Consider the following 20765-nt stretch of genomic DNA (forward strand, 5'->3'; position numbering starts at 1 on the left):
TTGAGCCTTTCGATGTCATGGAAAATTATCAAAAGACATCACATGTTAAGCATTCTTAACAAAATATTTGAGGAATAGAGGAAGTACTCAAATAAAATGATCTCGTTTCCCAACATTCATATTGCTTTTGACCATTTCAGTACGGGAAAAATTTATATAAGGTGACAACCTTAAAATGTAGAAGTAAAGATGCACATAAAAAATCCATCGAAAAAAGTTGTTTTAATATTAAAAAAAGTTTCTAATTGATCATCTCGACATCGAGATGTATGAATGAGAAAAAATAAAATAAAGATTTTGAGTCACAGAAATATTGCATCTTGCAACACATTATCTAAACCATCTATTTTTAAGATTGTCATATGTTTATAGATCTACTTGATTTAAACTATTTTTGGAGAGTTTTAAATTTTATAATTAGATACATAGATAGATTTTTAGATAATCTTAAAAAAAAATTTACTCAAAAATTACATGTTATGATAAATTTTGGAAGTACGTCTTAATTGGATTGTTGTAGATTGTAACCTTATAGACCACACGCCCTTTTCAGTAATGGACATGATTTTTGACTCGATGTGGAAACAAGTCACCTTTTAAAAATCTATTTTTTAAGTGTAATCTCTAACATGGAGATCATAAATATGAAATAAATAAATTTTAAAAATTAAAAATAATAATTTTATTAAAAAAATCTTTGGACCGTTAGTTTCAATTGTTTTTAGATGGACCACCTACTATCATCCATTTTTCATATAGATGCTTTATATTTTGGGACTGCATATGGTAGAAATACGATCCAGCTTGCATGAAACAATTTTCGTTTAGTAGTTCTTTTGAGATAATTTGCCAATTTTAGCGCTTTCTACAATTTTTTATTCAAGTTTCAGACAAATTTTGAGGAATATTCGGTTCGGAAAAGCACTTCCCTCTTTTGTTATGACTTTACATTTGTATTGTTGTTGAGCATGGTAACTTCTCCTTTCTTCTCTGCATGTACGCCGCATAAAATATTAATATATACAACTATAAATCCCCTCTAAATTATTGCTTCCTTTCCGCCCTACAGACTGGGTAAATAAACTCTCTCTCTCTCTTTCAGTGACTTCTATTGTTCGTCCATCTATTGTTCTCTCTCTTAGGCTATTGCATGTTTGTTGTTCAAGAGGGGTTCTTTTTGTTTGAATTGGGGTGTTGCACAGTTCGATTGATTCGGTTTTGGAGATTAAAAACCTTCTGATCAGTGTGCTTGATCGTTTCAAATTCTCTTTTATTTGTGTGCTCTAATTGCTTGCAAAGTTGATCGTGTCTCTGTTCTTCCTCGTATGCTAGGGTTTTGATTTGGTTCTATTGTCCTGCTGCTCTTCATCTTATTCTAGAGTTTCTATTTGAATTCTGGAGTTTGTGTGGTTTTGTAGTTGCAGAGAACATGGAGCCCATGGATATTGTGGGGAAGTCTAAAGAGGATGTTTCCCTACCAAAGGGTGAGTGTCTCCATTTCCAAATTTGCTCTTTTATGATTTTTCTCCTTTTTTGGGGAGCAATTTTTCTTTTTCTGTCATTTGGGCACGCTTGACATGAAGGTAAGAGTGAATAGTATATGATTTGTAAATATGATTCCTAGTTCCTTACTTGGTTAATATTGTGATTCTTATTTCTGATCAAAAGCCAATTCCCTTTATGTTTTGGTTGGAACCTACTTCCTTTTATTGTTGTTTCTATTTCCAGTAAAAAAGTGGTGGTTTGCCTGTGAACTAGAAAATGTTTCATATTCCTTAAATGTTGTTTGTGCTTAGTGCTGGCAAATTAGAAATATTGGTCTTTTTTTTTTCTGCTAGGTAAATATTGATCAATTTCAAATTCACTTGGTTCTGCTTTTGAGAATTCGATCGCTACTCCGTGATTCTTTAGTTGCATTTGTGGAATTCTCATGGAGTGTTGCTTTACGGAAGGAAAATGAGTTGGAAATATGCTTCAGATCAACAAGAATCAGGGGTCTTACCTCTTCCGTAAGCTAAAAATTGTTGTATGTATAACTTCCCTCCTCTCTATGCTAGGGTGGTTCTATAATAGCTCAACTGAGAGGCCAAATTGACTGACCTTTGGAGTGCCCTTCATTCTTTCATGGTAACTTGGTTGGTGTAAGACGACTTAGGGGTGAATAAAACCTTCTTATGGAGGATTATAGACTTCATCCAGGAGATTACAGATATATCCTATTTGACATATGTTAATTTTGAATAATTTTCTCAGAACTTGCAATAGGGGGCTGAGATCATGGGCAAATCAGGCATGGATAGGATTCATGGTATTTCCAGTAGTGATTTAAAAAGCAGCTTGCCTAGCCCCTAGGTGAGCCAAGGGGGCCTGGGCGCATTGCCCAAGCCTAGGAGGCCCTTTTGGGGCGATGGGTCCTTGGGCACCTGCAGAAGGGCGATGGGTCCATGGGCGCTCGCTTTGGCGGGCATCCATTGCCTAACCTTGGTCGTGTGCTTAAGGACTGTGCCACCCAGGGGCGAAAATGCCTCTTGTGGAGGGGGATTTGCATCCTTTTCCCTCCTAAATAAGGGGGAAGTGGGGGGGGGTTGAAGTGAAAAGTTTTTGGAAAACATCACTTTTTTGCATCTCTGTAAGATCCATCGGGTGTTTCAAAGTTTTGAAAAATTTATCCAAATATCATCATTTTGGTTTAGATTTGATTTTGTAAATTTTTTAGGTTTCTTAGAGGGTTTCTAGGAAGCATTTGAGATTGAGAAACATAGAACATTGAAGATTGAAGATCAAGAAAAATGGTTATTGAAGAATTTCATAGTTGCGATTTTATTTGTTATTTCATTGTCTTCTTGGGGTTCTTTTAGAAGCTGTGATTCGGGTTGGAAGTACGATTATAACCCAAATCCAAATGACAAAAACTGTAGAAGGTGTAATTATTGCAAAAAAGATACTAATGAGAATATAAACCCGTTAAAAAAACACCTTGTAGATATTAGGAGGGATGTAGCCCCCTGTAAAAATGGTCCTGAAGCTATCAGGTTGGAGATTCAGCAATATTTGAGTTAGGTAAAACACAAAAAGGAATAAATGGATCCTTGTCATTTGGATAAGTCGTCTTCTAGTTCTTTTAAAAGTGGTGATCCGGGTCAAAGTACGGTTATAACCCAAATTTTTATCATTATCATCATTGTAGCCTTTTCCTAATTAATTGACATCAGCTACACGAATCCTGGTCCACCATTCTGCTCTATTAAGGGCCATACCCTTAATGAGGCCATAAGTCCCCATATCTTTTCAGATTACTTCCAACCACGTCTTTTTGAGCCTACCTCTTGCCCTTTTCAGTCCTTCCACTTGAACTGACTCGCACCTCCTAACAGGTGTTGTACTTGATCGCACCACACATGGCCAGCTCACTTAAGTCTACTTTCTTGAATGGATTCATTTCGAATTGTGTCCCTTTTTGTCTTGTCACTCATCCATCTCAACATCCTCATCTCTGCTGCACTCATTCTATGGGTATATTGGTTTTTTATGTGCCCAACATTCTGTGCTATAGAGCAAAGCTGGTCTCACAGTTGTCCTATAGAACTTTCCTTTCAACTTCATTGGTATGTTCCAATCACATAAAATTCCAGTTGCACATCTTTACTTTGCCCACTCAGCTCTAATTCTGTATATGACATCTTCCTCAATCTCTCCATTTTCTTGGATTATTGACCCAAGATATCAAAAGCGCAATCTTTTTTTGTACTTCCTGACGGTCAAGCTTAACTACTTTCTCATCTCTACTCATATTATTACTAAACTTGCAGTCCATATACTCCATTTTAGTCCGGGTAATTTAAAAATTTTGGAATCTATGGGGTTATAACCCAAATCCAAATGATAAGAACTGTATAGATCGTAATTTTTGTAAAAACGATACGAATGAAGGTATTAACTGGTTCAGGAAACATCTTGCCAGTATTGAAGAGAATGTTGTTTCTTGTAAAAATGTTCTTGAAGCTATTAGGGGTGAGATTCGAGAATATTTGAATTTGGTAAAACCAAAAAAGGAAGAAAAAGAGCCTTGTTATATGGAAATGTCTTTTCTGGGTTCCAAAAGTGGTGATCTGGGTTGGGGGTATGGTTACAACCTGGACCGAATGAAAAAAATTGTATAAGGTATGATTATTATGGAAAGAATACTAATGGGAGTATTTACCAGTTCAAGAAACACCTTGTCGGTATTAGAGGGGATGTTACCCCTTGTAAAGATGTTCTTTGAGCTACCAGGGAAGAGATTAAGCAATATTTGAGTTCAGTAAAACACAAAAAGAAGACGGGTGAAGAGGCGTTAGGTAGAGCAACAACAACACTCCTAGGACCTCTAGATCATCTGTACAAAGCAAGAGGGGATAGAAAAAGAGGAGGAAGAGGCAAATTTAGAATAAACGGAGGAGGATGAGCGTTATGTTGAAAAGGGAGATGACTCTGATGACTCCGATGCATATGATGAAGCTTACACCACTTTTTCTGATGATGACTAAAGACTCTTGAGTCTTCGAGTGTATATTTTGTTTTTTCTTATTTTCTACTTTCTACTCTTATGTGTATGCTTGTATGGCTGTATCACTGTATGGATCCATGGATAGTATGGAATGGTATGGACTATGGGGCGTGGAGTATGGTCTATGGAGTATGGATTATGGATTATGGATGGTGCCTGTATTATCATATTCTATTTTTGGTTTCGCTAGTAGTCTACTACAAATTTGCAATGGTTTAGAACTTTGGATTATGGGATTTTAAAATTTCGACCTAAGCTGCCCAAAAATTGGGCGCCTACCTACATGCTGGGTGGTCAGGACCCCCATGACCGTCTAGGTGCTGCCCGGCGTTTTTGGACCACTGTAATGTTGGTTTAATTTGTCTATGTATATGTCTCCATTTGTCTACGCCTTCATGCTTTGTTGACTAATTATAAAAAGACAAGAGTACTGTCAACTATCAGTATATATGAAAGAAGCAATAATTGCTGAAGTTGTATTTTTATATTGTAATACGTGGTACCACTGAAAATAACGAGAGTTAGCAAAGAAAGCAAGATCCTCCACTTCCCTTTGTGGGACTGACTTCCCTTGATTTAGAATTTTATTTTGATCTCATGGATTTATTTAGATGCTGCATCATCCATTTTATGGTCTTCATTAAACCTTCACTGTTTTATAGTTTCGATAAAATGGAAGGTGTCAAGTTCTAAGTTCTTCCAAAAAGAATATTATTAAAATCTAGACTATTTGATATGAAATTGATGGCTACATCGTTTGCTAAAGATTTATAACTGAAGTGCACATTTTGAAAACCCTGTATATCATTTCATGTTCAAAAAACAAAATGGGATGCCGGCTGGAACTTTCATTTGATTTATGTTGACTTGAGCTCCATGCTGTTTAGATCTGTTTAATGATGGAGTGAGGGCATTCATATGTTGATGGTGGTCTGACTAACTTTGTTAGATGGCCCATGTGAAGGACCATAATATATGTTGATGGTGGTCTGACTAACTTTGTTAGATGGCCCATGTGAAGGACCATAATATATGTTCATGGTGATGTCATTGATATCATCTTTGAAAAGTTGACTGGGCTTATTGGAAATGCATAGGGAATAACTATAGGAGTGTGAGAGAGCAAGGGACGATTTTTCAGGGAGCATCACTTCAGGGCATTTGGGCAATGGGACTACTGCTAAGTGCAATTTTCCTGAAAGCATTGGCTGGATTAATCACTTGGATACTTGAGTTTTTATTTATGATTACAGCTTTTACTATTCAGGATTGTAGTGATTCTACTGGTGTGGCTGATGCGGTATCCATTTTTGCCTCAAATCTGGAAGCTTGTGTTTATGAAATGCATCAGGTGTTTTGGACTAATGTCCTAAACCAATCCTAATGCTTCCTCGCTTTTAGTTGGAATTGAGAACTCAGAAAAAGTCCAATCTATCAAGGAAGTTGGTTAAGTCTTCTTTTTCCTTTATCGCACTTTGATCTTTCATTGCTATATTGCCCTCATTTTCTATATAATATAGATCTATTTTGTTGAACCAATGATTTTAACCTCTGATTTTACTTGGGGCTTGGCACGGTTCTGAGCTGTGTGATATCGAGTCAACTCGGTCAAATCTCAATAAGATTCTGCTCAATCTCCCGGAATAACAATCATGGATGGGTAGACTCCATATGAGTCTTTTGACAAACCTGATACTCACCAAGTTTATGAGCTGAGTGGACTCAGGTGAGTTCTGAGTTGATCCTGCAAGTCCTAAAAGATTTGATTGAACTCGTCATTGGCATTCTCATTTCTATTGCATCATGTTTCTTGTATCAAAATGGTGTAGTTGTTGAAATGGTAAGTGCTATTATTCAGGTGATCTAGCTTTGATGCAAGCTATTGTTTGGATCTCAAACCTTGACATGTATTCTTGATATTCCTTGTCTTATTCAGTTCCTTATGGGGTAGCTTCTGTGGCTAATTTTACTGTTCTATTAGGTCCGGCTTTTATGGACCACTTTAAAAGATGGATGCTTAAGCAAAACAGTATTATTATTTATAGAATTAGTAAGAAATCGCTATTGCTCTTACAATGAATTTTATTTTCTCTCAGTTCCATTTCAAAATGCAAAGTACATGTTCTTATCAATTCTCAGTACTTTGTTATTCAATACATGTTCATGAGGCTCTATTTCATGTACGTTTTTTAAATTATGATGTCTCATACTGTGCACTATTATATGTTTTGCAGCAACAATGTTCAAAATAATAAAAGAGATGTTGCCGCCTGATGTTCGTGTTGCAAGAGATGCTCAGGATCTTCTTGTGGAATGTTGTGTAGGTAGGAAGCTAATGACATCTGATTGTTCTATTACATCCAGTCATATCATATGGTTTTATGGAGAAACATCATATTGTATATATAGTTGAGAAGTGGAAACTTGATTTTATGCTGCCCATGCATGGAGTCATTTTTTTTAGCAGGTTACTAGAATTTTCTGTTGGACGCCTTTTCGTACACTACAGAGTGGACACGGAATCACTGAGATGGTTTTTAACAAATTATTTGTTATTTTGTACATCTTGTGATTGAACGGCAACTTCCATCGTATCTCAAGTTGTGACCCTATGGAATCAGCAGAGCTTGAGTTCCTAGAATTATGCCACCATGATTGGGACTTGCAGTTAGGCAGACTATTTTCTCTATGAAATTCAGGGATCAAAACAATGTGTGAACATCGATTGGATATTTCCTTTTTATGGCTGTTTTCTTCCAACTAAGGATCTGGAGACTACCTTCCTGAGTTTGAAGAATAGGACTTGCAATAGAGAATTTAGATTAGATATGATGGCCTTGATTTCTCTTTTATCACCAAATATAATGACTCCCCTTTTCCAGCTTGTAAATTCTCTTTCAATACTTGCCAAGATTGATTCTAGTATCTATCTATGCATAGTTGCTAAGCATGAAATTTTAAAAAGGTAAGCTAGTGAAGTATCCTTGTCATCATCAACAAAATGAAGGTGAATCTCTATTCTTTTTTTTCATTGATAGCTGCTGAAAACTCTATTCTAGTTGGGCTTAACTTAGTTTTAAAGCCCTTTCTAACTAATAAATGGTTCAAACATATGAATCTTTATAAATCTAAAAAAAAATTAAAAATAAAAAAATAAAGGACTTTGTGGGAAGCAGATGCCTTTCATGAAAACTTCCTCATTATGATAAAGTATTGGACATCATTATCTCCCTAAAATATCATAGTTGGCACTTTTTTTATATCCCCCTTCCTCATAGATACAATTTTAGGCATTGGGGATATAAATGAGACGTTTATGTTGATATACCTGGTAGACACTTGTAGTATTTGAAATAAAAAATAATTGATAACCTTATTGTGGAGAACCTCAAAAAAAAAAAAATGATAACCTTATTGTGGAGAACCTCAAAAAAAAAAAATGATAACCTTATTGTGGTAGACTCTTTGGACGGAACTGCTTGGAAATTGTTGCGTTTTAGTGTTTGGCTTTAGCCATTGTAAACCCTGCGTACTTGACTTCCTTGTGTGTAAATTCGCTTTTGTGCCAGTGCTCAGTTCCTCAATAACTTCGAAAACTGAAAACCTTCATGAAAGGATGAGGCTTTTTTTTATGTGAGTACAATATCTTAAAAGCATTGTTAAATTTCCTCTCTTACAATTTCCATCTCTGGATCCATTGCTCTCTGGTTTAGTGCCCGTACTATCATTATTATTCATGTTGTGTTTGGCATTTTGTTATAGAACAGAGCTCTGGTCCACATTTTTGTACGAGAGCATTCAACATTTTTTAATGATCCATTCGTTCCTATTTGGTTATTATTGAATATTGGCTTATCCTTTTTTCTTTATTTCTCCCTAAAATTTCTTGTTACCTCATTCTATCAACACTATCAGTTTTGTCAAGCATTACCACATTCCCTTTAGTCATTGGTTTATGGTTTCCTGTAATTGGAGTTTTTACCAATATACATGCTTTGTAGGCTTGAAATTGCAATGAATGAACTACTGCTTAAGTATACCATCATTTGGAAAAGGCGTTTTGAACTGATTGGCTTTTGATACTTGATATAGAAAAGATCTTCGAATTACTTACAGTAGCCTAATCTCCGTCGCAGGTGAGATCAATGACAAGTCCATTACTCCGGTCACTGGATTGTCTTGATTATTCTCCAAGGAAAAAAAGAGATGTCCAGAGGAAAGTTGATATCATTTTTATTTATGAAATTAGAACATTTGTGCATGGTCATAGTTATTCAACTTTCCTTTTAACCCCCTGCCTCTTCTCCTTAGTTAAATTAATTGCTATGAAATTGGGTCCTACACATCTTAATTAGCTCCACTGGTTTCGTATATTTCCCTATCCTGCCTCATGTCATCAATAGAATTTGATATACAAACTTGGCCTCAACCGCTATCTTTGTGTCCGAAGTATTTCATGTAGGATCACAGTTTCTGGTTGCTACTTGTGTGGAAAACAGTTTGGTGGGCTACATTGATTTGTTAGTTTAGGGTTGTAGATTAGGATTTGCTAGGTTTGTGTGGATGGGTTTAGGGGATTAGTGTTTGGATGAGTGGGATGGTAAAATAGGGCTGGCATAGGGGTCTAGGAAAGTAGGGTTTAGGGGTGAGATGAGGAGCGACTGGAATTTGAGAAGGTTATGCAGGGTGTTCGTGATTGGAAGAAGCCTAGGAGTTGAATTAGTGGCTTGGGTGACTTCTTGTTTGAAGTAAGAGGCTATGGTGGTACGGTTGTGACATGTGTTACATGGGTAATCCATTTCTTCTTTTTGTCATGTGTCACATGCCCTTACACGGGTGCAACATGTGATATTTATGTTTCAGATGACTGAACTATCTCATACAGAGTGTCAACATGTCTGTCTGACATATCCACTATTGGACTTTTGTACCGGCTTCTATATGATACAAAATAGATCACTTGTGGGACTTGGACCCACAACCTTTCAATTACAAGGAGAAAGACTCTACCATTCTATTATAAGCAATGATTGTTATTGTCATAAGGATGGCGTTTTGGTGTGTCTCTACTCAAATATGGTCCTCTTCAGAAAACCCACCTTGGATATGGATTCAGATATGAAATTTCATAGATTGATAGTTTTGATCACCACGATCATGAATATGAAATAAAAAAGCACATTGAAATTTAAAATTGATATCTTGCACTTGGTATTTGGATCTTTCACCTTAGCTCTTCTCAGATCATCTTATCTGCACTATTTATGAGCTGCAAAATCATGGATTGTAATTGCAGACCCAAATGCATCTAGAATGCCTTAGGATGGATTCATATCCTAAATCTGTCTATAAGATGGATTTTTGGAAGGGGATGCATTTAATTTTTTCCTCTTCCAAAATTTTATATTAGTCGTCTCAAAAGAAGCATTATTTTGAGAAAGGTAAATTGTAAAAAAATTTATTTTAGTCGTTTCAAAAGAAGCATTATTTTGAGAAAGGTAAATTGTAAAAGAGCATAAATATGCAAAATAGATTTTACTTTTCCACCAAAAGATATTCTCTTACTTTGTGTTTTCATTTTTTAGATTTTCATGATACTCTTTCCTATGTTCTTTTGATTTTTCATAGTATTGCCATCTCTCAAGGTAGTAATGCCTTGATGCTATTCAAGGTGTTGATTCCATGCATAGCCTATAATTGTGAAGTAATGACCCTAAATCTTCTAGCTTTAAACATATTTATTTATTTGTGATAAGTAGCTTTACACTTAATCGGTTAGGCCCCTTTTTTCATCTTTCGTCCTCCGCAACTTCACCTCTCAAACTCGTGCTCTTCATCCATCCCATTCTTCTTCAGCCCAAGTGTTCTCTTTCATCCCTTGTTGCACTGCTAATCAGCCATGCCCCTGCGCCTACGTCCTTCTCCCTCAGACAACCATGCCATCCTTACTTTCTTCCTTTTTGCTTCATTGAATTAACCATAATCGTCAGACAAAAGAGATATATCTTATCAAATCAAAGAGAGTCTGCAATATACAAAAACGTTTGTCACTGCTTAAGAATCCTAATATTTTCAAATTTAGAATCCCTCCTTATAAAGTCCTAATAACTAAGGTTTATGTATATGTATATGAGTAAGACAAATTTTTAATTTTAAAATATGTTTAATTTTTTGTTTTTAAGAAAGAAATATCACACTTTCTTACATTGTAATTTTTAAATTATGAGTTTGATTTTATTTTCTTTTTTTTGAAATTGTTAACTGTTTATGAGTTTGTTTGAGAGGAATTTTTCCAATTTAAAATAAGGAATATGAAAGGCATTGAGATTTGGATTCTGTATTCTCTCTCTTATATCATACATATATAGGGGAGTTATAAAAAAAGTTATTTCAATTTTGAAAAAAGGAATATGAAACTTTCTTAACTTTATTTTTATTAAATTTCTTTATCATGTGAAAATTATCTATTAGGAAAAGAGTTATGAAAAATAATAAATTCTTAAGCAATAAAGTGGTAATGAAGTTATTGGGATTAGGAGAAGGATTGGAATCGAAACCGAGGGATCGTGAAATGCTAGAAGATCCCTATGGTGGGGAGCGGCATCCGTACAATGAATTTGTTGGGGATCTAGATCCCCAAATATTAGGGATCGTGATCCCAACCTTTTTGGAATCCTGATTCCAATTCCCAACCTTTTGGCTTCCTCCTAACCCCAAATGGTATATACATTTTTGAACTATATGAACTCTTTAAAACAGGATCTCTTTATTTATAACCAGCATGCAAAGCAATTATATTAAAGGTACAATTGTGTTGGAAGGTGGCTATAAATTAAGAAATCATTAGTTTGGTTATCTTCGTCTTAATGGTTGGAATTGAGTTCATTGACAATATGAATTGGGATCCCTAATGGAGGGGATCGAGATCCTAAAATTTAAAAATCGCGATCCCTTTCCCAAAGTGTTAGAGTGAGATTCTGGAGTGGAATCACAACCTATATTTATGCTAGGAGTTCAGGCAACTATGAGTGGTAATCAGTGGTTTAAGAAACGGATTGGCGGCCCGGATCGGGCACCTAAAAAACCCATCCGAATCGGTGAATCGACGACTCGGATCGGGAATCGGCCGAATCAGTCGGATTAAGCCTTACAAAAAATCCAAAAAAATGATTAAAATTGGTTATAAATGTTGTTTTTTTGGAATCCAATAAGAAATCAGGGTACTACATTATTAACTTTCATGTTTTTCATCAATATACGAATATTGAGATGTTCTTTTCATGTATGAACTTATTTTAACCATTAAATTACATCACACAAAATAAAAATCATGGAATTACCGTGGATGAAGTATATAATCATACATAGACTACAATAAAGAATGGTTTTTTGATAAGAACCTTTTAGTTTTTTTTGACAAAAAGCTTTTATTTTTTTACAAGATGCAAGAAATGTTTGTCGTATTGCATTTTTTTTTTTAGCAAGAACCTTTTAGTTTTTTTTTAACAAAAACCTTTTATTTTTTTACAAGAAATGTTTATCGTATTACATTTTTTTTTTGTAGCAAGAACCTTTTTTTTTTTGATAAAAAGTACTTGTTGTATTACTTGTTTTTTTTTTGTGATAAGAACTTTGTATTTTTTTTTGACAAGAACTTTTTATTTTTTTGACAAGAAAAAGAAATTTGACAAGAAAAGGAATTGATAAAAACCTTTCATTTTTTTTTTACAAGAAACTTTTTATTTTTTGATAAGAAAAAAAATTTGACAAAAAGCGGAATTGATAAGTACCTTTAATTTTTTTTTTTTTTTTTACAAGAAACCTTTTATATTTTTGATAAGAAAAAAAATTTGACCAAAAAAGGAAAAAAACAACGTTTTCAAAATTCAAAACAGCCACCCTGTCCATGTGAGGATTCGAACCAGCGACCTCCACGCAGTACGGGGACGTGATAACCGGTATACCACATGCAACATGGTGCTATCAATAGCGCAAATAAAATTCTATGATATATAAACGTTTCAAGCTATTACCTTTTCACAGTATCCCACATCGAAAAGGTGGAAGAAAAACCAAGTGAATAAATACTTCTTGGTACTCGATGTTGGTAACGTGTGCGAAACAACGAGGGACACATGGGAGGCGTGCGAACCTCAGTTACTTAGTTCCTTGACCTTATTTTACTTCGAAATTTACAAGAATGCCTATTGTAGAAGAATAGGCTTCAAGAATGCCCACTGTAGAAGAATCGGCGCTTCATGACATCATGAAGCGAAGAATCGGCCCTTCATGACGTCATGCGGCGATGTGTTATGTAAAATCACCGGTTCTTCTCTAGAACCGAGCGTTTCAGCGGGTTTTAGTGGAATTGACACGGGGGACCGATTCCCGTGTCGACTCGGGCAAGTCCGATGCGACTCCCCTATTTTTCAATCACTGGTGGTAATAAACAATACTTACCATTTTAGTATAATTTTCATAAGTTTGTAAAAGGAATAGGAAATTTGAAAAATTATTTATATTTGATTTGTTGTACCGTTATATCACGCAAGCTATGGGGTAGTAAAATCTCGAGTCATGCAATCTTTCCCTATTCCTCCTCGCAAACCCCCACTCCCCTACCTCATCCCCTTTAACTTCTTCCACACAATAGCTTGCCTGCCGGCCACACTCTCTATCCCTAGGCTTTTCTTCCAATCACATCACCCACATAACCTTTTGAAAGTCCTGCCACTCGTCAATTCACCCAAACCCTTATTTTCCAAACTCCTTCTGCTAAGAAAATATTTGAAAAGCTAAATCACTTTGAAAAGTAGCAAACTAAGCAAGCCTTTTCCAAAAGGAAACTCGACAATGGGAAACCTATAACAATGAAATAAAGAAAAAATATCCTCAGCTAAGTGGGGCCGATGGAAGAGAGGTTCCGCTTCCTTTGTTCTTGATTCTCGAGGGCTCACCCCTTTCTTTAAATTTTTGGTGGTCCAACATTCTCAGGGCTTTGGGATGTCCCTCTGTCAGTATTCTGATGCACCAACAACCCAAAGCGTGCATCGACAGCCAACAGGAAATGGAGACTTTAGAACCATTAAAAATTGATGTCCTTCATATCACCTGGGTCCATTGATCCATTTCCATGTATTTTTTGGATCAAACTCATGTGCTTATCATAGTCACATTCTCTAGAAATAAACATCCCATGCTGTACATGGAGAAGACTTCGCTCTTTTTAGTCACATATTTGTCATCTTGCGACTGAAAATGGATGTTTTGTCTTTTATATCGGGGAAGAGATTTTTGCTTTGGCCATTGGAGGATAAAACCCATAGTTAGCAGGATCTTCCTCTCAGGGGATCAGTTTTGCTCCGCAGTCTTGGTCCTGCACTCCAAGGAAGGGATCTCTCTCCTCCACGATTTTTAAACTTTGAAATCTCAACCCTTCCCGTTAAGGATGGAGATCCTGAGGTACAAAGGATCCAAATTCCTTAGCCTCGTCATATAGAATAGCAATATAGCATAGTATAATATATTATAACAATGCGGTATGCTGTAGTATATATTATATTGTTATAGATAGTAAATTTAAAGTTTGTATCATATAATATAGTATATTAGAATATAAGCATGTTGCGTGATATTGTAATATAGTATAGTAGCATATTATCGTATATCAATGTGGTGTATTATGGTAGTATATGCCGTATAACTATACTAGTTAAGTGCCCTCAAGGGGTTTGGTTTCTAACTGGATGGACCTCGGTCTGGTAATTATCATTTGATGCCTATGAACATTGGATTGAGCTCCCCCACGTAATGGGATTGACATCCCTAATTTTTAGGGTGTAAGGACTGTGATCCCTACCATAGAAGCGTCCTGCTTGTCAAGATCCCATGGTTCCAATCCGGATCTTAGATCTGATTCAATCCCAATCCCATTAACTATAGATGTTACCTCAAAAGGTGGTAGTGCTATCAACTATTTGGCCTTCATCTCAGGACCAATGGAGCAAGTTTCGGCATGCTACCCATTTGCTATGCGTCTCCACTTAACCATCAGGTACCAGAAGTATGTCTGTGCTCTGTCTTCCATTTAATTCCTTCCAAGACTAAGCGTTCCTTGGTTGTAGGACCCTTGTTCCTGCATAGTTTTCCTGCTCCAAAATCTTCCTTGGCAGTTCATGATGGTTGATTGTCAATTTGTGTCCTATACCTGTTTCCATGGATTTTCGCTCAGGTGTTTCAAGAGACTTAATACTCATCACTAGCCAAATTCATCCCATAAAACATGAGAACTACCAGGTCAAATTGTAACCGTGCCCACTCTTCAGCATATTGTCTAACCATATGTACCTCCAACATTGAACTTCATGGCTGTCATTATGCTGCTTGTATAATTATTTAATTCCCTTCACTGTTTTTAGGTGACAAAAGTCGATGTCAAGCAATGCAATAACTTTCTCTCTGAGGTCATTGTTAGGTCAGATCATTTGTAAAAGGCAGCCCATAAGGTTGATGACATCTTGTGGATAGGGAGTATTCAACAACAGTATATTGGAATTCTACCTAAGATAGGTTTCACAAGTTAACTTCTAGCTGCTGTCGGTGTTTCAAAAAGCAGACCTCCCAAGGCCTGGGCGCATCACCTAGGCCTAGGCGCATCACCTAGGCCTAGGCACCAAAAAAGGTGGAAATCCTTGGGCGCCCACACAGGAACCAGCCTAGGCGGCCGCTCAGCGCCCAGCCCTGGGCGGCCGCTTAGGGATTGCCCCCCACTCAGAGGCAGAAACACTTTCAGTAGGGGCATTTTTTGTTGTTTTTGTTTTTATACTAAGGCACCAAATTTGTTGGTTCTATGTTTATTTGTAACTTAAAACATATTAGAGACCATTTTAGAGATAGAAAAACCCCAAAAAAACTAATTTTTGGTGATTTCTTTAAGATCGAAGGATTTCTCAAAGTTATGAGAAATTGTTCAAAACATCACCTATTGATATTAGATTTAATTTTTGATGTTTTATAAATCTATTGGAGGGTTTTTTTAGAAGATTTTGAATCCTTAGAAGCATCTTTGAGGTGGAAGTTTGGAGATAAAGCAATCAAAGTAAGTGATTTTTTTTTTATTGCTTGTATAAGTTGTATTATTTTGAAATGTCTTCTTCGGGATCCAATAGAAGTGGTGATCGCGGCTGAAAATATGGCTACAACCCAGATCCTAATGATAGAAATTGCATAAGATGCAAGTTTTGTGAAAAGGATACAAAAGGGGTATAAACCAGTTCAAGAAACATCTTGCCGGTATCAGGGGAAATGTTGCCCCATGTAAAAAGACACTTGGTGTTGTTAAAGAAGAAATAACTAATTTTTTGAGTATGGTCAAAATGAAAAAAGATGATAAATTTTCTTCCATAGTAGAGATTAGGTCTAGCGTTCAGGTCAGTTATGATGATGATGACAGTGATGAGGATGGGGAGGGATGTCAAGAGGTAGAACAATCCATTATTAGGGAGAAGGGAATGGGAGTTGTAATTGCTTCTAGTTCTGGGAGTAAGAAGCCCCAGGTTAGAGGCCCTATGAATAGTTTTTTGCTTGGCTTGATCCTGAGGTTGCAGGAGAGTAAACAAAGAAGCAAACCACATTTGAAAATAGAATGAAGAAGGAAGAGAGAGATATAGCTGCTTTTATATTGCTACATGGTTATGAGGCAAGCATTCCTTTCAATACCGCTAACCTAAGCAACTTCTATGCCTTGGTAGAGGCAATTGGCCAATTTGGGCCTAGGATGAAAGCCCCAAACCCCATATGAGCTTTCAGAGCCTCTTTTGAAAAAAGCAGTGTGTCACGAAGGATGTTGTTGAGATTAAGAAGGATGCATGGGCTCAATATGGAGTTTCTATTATGACTTATGCTTGGAGTGATAGGAAGAGAAGAAGTCAGATGAATTTGCTTGTGAATTGTCCTTTAGGGATTATTTCATTGAGGTCTATTGATGCATTTAATTATAGCCATGATGGCCATTACATATTCCAAGTTATAGATAAGAGAATCAAGGAGGCTGGGGACCATCTTGTTGTATAGGTTGTCACAAACAATGCTGCTCCTAATGTTGCTGCTGCTAATTAGTTGCGCATAGTCCTAAAGGCCTCATGCTTGAGGCTCTTCGCAGTTAAACCGAGATATCAGGTGCTGTGAAGAAGGCAAAGTCAATTACAAATTTCATTTATAGCCACCATCTCGCCCTCAGCATAATACGTAGATTTACAACGAAGAAAGAGATTGTGAGGCCTGGGGTCACGAGATTTGTGACTTGGTACTTATGCCTAGATAGCATACATTTGAGGAGAGTGCAGTTGAGGCGGATGTTTACACCTCAGATGATTGGAGAGCATGCAAGTGGTCCAAGGATCAGGTTGGAAAGAAGGTGAGAGATATTATCCTTTTTAAGGCTTTTTGGCTAGGGGTGAAGGGCGCACTTAAGGTTTTTTTTCCTCTTGTCAAAGTCCTTCACATGGTTGATAGTGACAAGGCTTCTATGGGCTACATAAATGAGGCTATGGAGAAATGCAAGAGAGAGATAGCCCAAAATTTAGATGATTATGAGAATCACTATAAGCCTGTTTGGGAGATTATTAATGAGAAGTGGGATAGGCAGCTACATCAGCCATTGCATGCAGCTGGTTATTATTTGAACCCAGCTTTTTTTTTACGTTGATAAGGATATACACACAAATTACACAATTATGATTGGATTTAATAGTGTGTAGATGTGCTAGTCCTTGATCCGCATATCCAGGATATTATGTGCTAATGAGCTGATAAATTACAAGTGCTCATTAAAGTCTTTTGGGAGTCTAATGGCGCTGAGGCAAAGGACCAAAATTGATCCAGGTAATAATATTCTTAAGTCCGTCAAGTTTAAATAATCAAGTTTCATTTCTATAATTCTATTATGTATTTATGATTTTATTTTATATCTTTGCGGCCAATTGGTGGAGCCAACATTGGTGTAGTTCTCCAAATGTACAAGTTGGTCATTCAGATCTTAAACCTAACCACTTCCTCGTCCAGTTGTGAGCGCAATTGGAGTACTTTTGAAGGGGTAAGGGGAATTTGTATAATTGTATTAGTAATTTAGTACTTTAGTAGTTATTAGTTTTGATTCATTGATTGTTTTGTAGTATTACTATTATATATTTAATAATTTTAATTATTTAATATATATATTAATTAGTTTCATTTGATTTTATTAAATTAATACAAAGAAAAGGAACATGCTTGAATCAAAGAGGCTCAATGACCTAGTCTATGTCAAGTATAATCGATTCTTGAAGGACAGGTTTGCTAAGAGAGATAAGAGAGACCCCATCAGATCAAAAAATATGGACAATGTTATGGAGTGGTTGGTTGATGATGATGAGGTCAAGGGGCATGAAGGATTGACATGGGAGAGGGTCATAGGTGCTTCAAGGACATCAGCATACCCTCAGATCTTCTGCACAGAGGACGAGGGATAGTGGATTTGTGGATAGTGGATTTGTTGTTCCACTGGTTTGGTATTTGCCTATTTGGTAATTTTGGTTTGATAATTTGGTTGGTAAATTTTTAGTTTTAATTGGATATGGACCGACTTATGGTTATGCTTATGGAGTGTGTGCTAATGTGTAGTATACTTTTGAATTTGGATGTGCCCTAAATACCTAATTCTTATATTTTATATAATATACAATTATACTTATATTGTTAGAGAGTATAGAGTCCTTTTTTGTTTCCACTGGGCTGCCCAAGTTCTGAACGTCCGCCTAGGCGTTGGGCGGCCTGGACCCCCCAGGCCGCCTAGGACCTGCCTAGCGCTTATTGAAACACTGGCATGCTGCCTTGGACTTCAGTTTGCTTACAAGTTACAAGTTATTCAAAGTGGTACATCCCCTTACACATTCGAAAAGATGTAGCCATAATATGTACTATATATATGGAGGGCCCATGATGTGTTGCATGCAGTGGTTTAAAAAACGGATCGGTGCCCTGGATCGGGCACCCCAAAAACACATCCGTATGGGTGAATCAGCATTTCGTATCGGGAATCGGCCGAATCGGTCGGATCCGATTTGGCCTTAAAACAAATTAAAAAAATTATTAAAAATCATTATGAATGTTGTTTTTTAGGAATCCAATAAGAAATGAGGGTATTACATTAATAACTTCTATTTTTTTGTCAATATACAAATATTGAGTTGTTTTTTTTCTATATGAAGATTCTCATCAAACATGTATTAAAACCTAACTAAATACAATATTATACATTGAAATTAGAATTATTGGTTTGTATTTTATTATTTTATCATCATTTTACTATACAAATAAGAATAAATTTGAAATTTGTCTTATAATATCACCTAATTTAAAAATCTAATCTGCAACTATAACAAAAATTAATACATTGCCTAATTTATAATGTAAATAAATTAATAAATAAAATATAAGATTTGATTATCATTGTAATTAGTATAATTATTAATTACAATATTATAATAAACATGATTCAAAAAACAAGGGTATGAGTCATGGCCCTCACAAATAAATAAATCTAATGTATAATAATTAGTGTTGATAGAAATACAGAATTTAGTAACATAAATAATGTACAATAATTAGTGTTGATAGAAATACAGAATTTAGTAACATAAATTTGCAATTATATTTTAATAAAATTAAGAAAATAAATAAAAAAATGCATATTTGCAATGTGGGATAATTGATAAAGCAACTTGAAATAAATTCCCACATGGAATAGTCCCACATCGAAGTTATGTGCACGCTACAAGACAAGCTCATTGTTTAAACCTCCCTTTGCTTTAGGGACAGCGAATAGTCCCACATCGAAGATTTTTAGAAGGCAAAGTCAATGTAAAAGGGCTTTAACATGGCTATAGGGAAGGAGCTTGACGCGCGTGATGTGTCGTGTTGCCATGATGGGCTGACCCCAGTGGGATGGGGTACGCCCATGGTGTGGCGTGCTTTACTTGAGGATTTTTCAAATTAAAAACAAAGTCAAACCTACAGAGTTGGTGGACCCACGTGGTGTGTGAGGATTTTTCAAATAAAAAAATGAGTCAAATCTATAAAGTTGGTGTACACCACATAGTGTGGCGTGGCATGGCATGGCGTGCTTTACTTGAGGATTTTTTTTAAAAAAAAAGAAGTCAAATCTACAGAGTTGGTGACGTGTTCGATATGTGACGTTAAGGCACCGTTGTATGATGTCATAATACGATTCTCTGCGTTAGTAAGTCACATTCGGCGATTGATGAGTCATACTTGGCAATTCACGTGATTCATGATGTCATGTTTACTGAATCTCAGTAAAAAACAGCCGAATTCCGTTTTATGGTGGGATCCGGAACGAGCTGGCTGACCGATGCGGATCACCCGATTCCGGATCGGATCTCCGATTTTTTAAACACTGAATGTATGTAGACAATTGAATATATAATGCATTTGCAGTTAAAGATTTTCAACCAGTGGTAGTTACCACTTTTGTGCTCACTACATTTAATTTGATGTCCAGATTATGTGTAATTAGGCTATCCTGAGGACTCACAAGTTGTAGTTAATTTGGTTTGTTTATTTTAATGTGAGAGTGTGCATGTTTGTATGTATGCATGTGCAGGCTTATGCACATGTATATTGGCATGTTTGTGTGTGTTAAGCACATATTTGTACTAGATCCTGCATTGGATGCAAATTGTGAACCTTAAATAGGAGATCAGAATTTTTTATTATTTGCACGCATGTACATGGTCATTCTCTTAGTATAACAGACCCCGAGTAACAATGGAATTGCCACTTTTCTGTCCCGCTTTCACTGTGCAGTTTATCTTCATACATGTCAAGTTCAGAAGTGCGATTTGTTTGTATTGTTTGCTTTCTTTATGCTACTTGAATTCAGAGTCTAGTTAGGAATTTCATAGAGCAGGATTGTTTGGTTCCTCTAACCATGGAAAACTAACATATACAAGATTTTCCGACTTCTGGAGGTACAGGATTGGTATCATTTGAAATGTATCGTATGCAGTCATGGTACTCATAAGAGTGCCTGTTGATTCTTATCTTCATTAAAAATATCTTAATTATTTTCCATATTAATATGTTCTGAGTGTAAAATTTGGAATAGACCATGAAAATAAGTACCATCCTCATACGTAATTTTTATCTAGTTAGTAGTTAT

At 36.1% G+C, this 20765-nt stretch overlaps 1 protein-coding gene across 5 annotated transcripts in view; it reads left to right on the plus strand.

Annotated features, from left to right (window-relative positions):
• Positions 1-717: 717 nt before the first annotated feature.
• The window catches only part of LOC18431723 (protein Dr1 homolog), a 34871-nt gene continuing 14823 nt past the window's right edge, over positions 718-20765 (plus strand). The window contains exons 1-3 of one of the 5 annotated variants that reach the window (XM_088867712.1): positions 718-786; positions 1419-1484; positions 6781-6870. In XM_088867712.1, the coding sequence (XP_088723838.1) occupies positions 726-786; positions 1419-1484; positions 6781-6870 (217 nt within the window). In that variant the 5' untranslated portion in view covers positions 718-725. Of the gene's footprint in view, positions 1324-1418; positions 1485-6780; positions 6871-20765 lie in introns of all 5 variants that reach the window. The other 4 variants (XM_020665701.2, XM_006841841.4, XM_011624112.3 and 1 more) reach the window with 4 other exon arrangements.

The sequence above is a fragment of the Amborella trichopoda genome, chromosome 5 (genome assembly GCF_054954075.1).
Source record: "Amborella trichopoda isolate Santa Cruz 75 chromosome 5, AtrichopodaSantaCruz75HAP2 v2.0, whole genome shotgun sequence".
Lineage (NCBI taxonomy): Eukaryota > Viridiplantae > Streptophyta > Magnoliopsida > Amborellales > Amborellaceae > Amborella > Amborella trichopoda.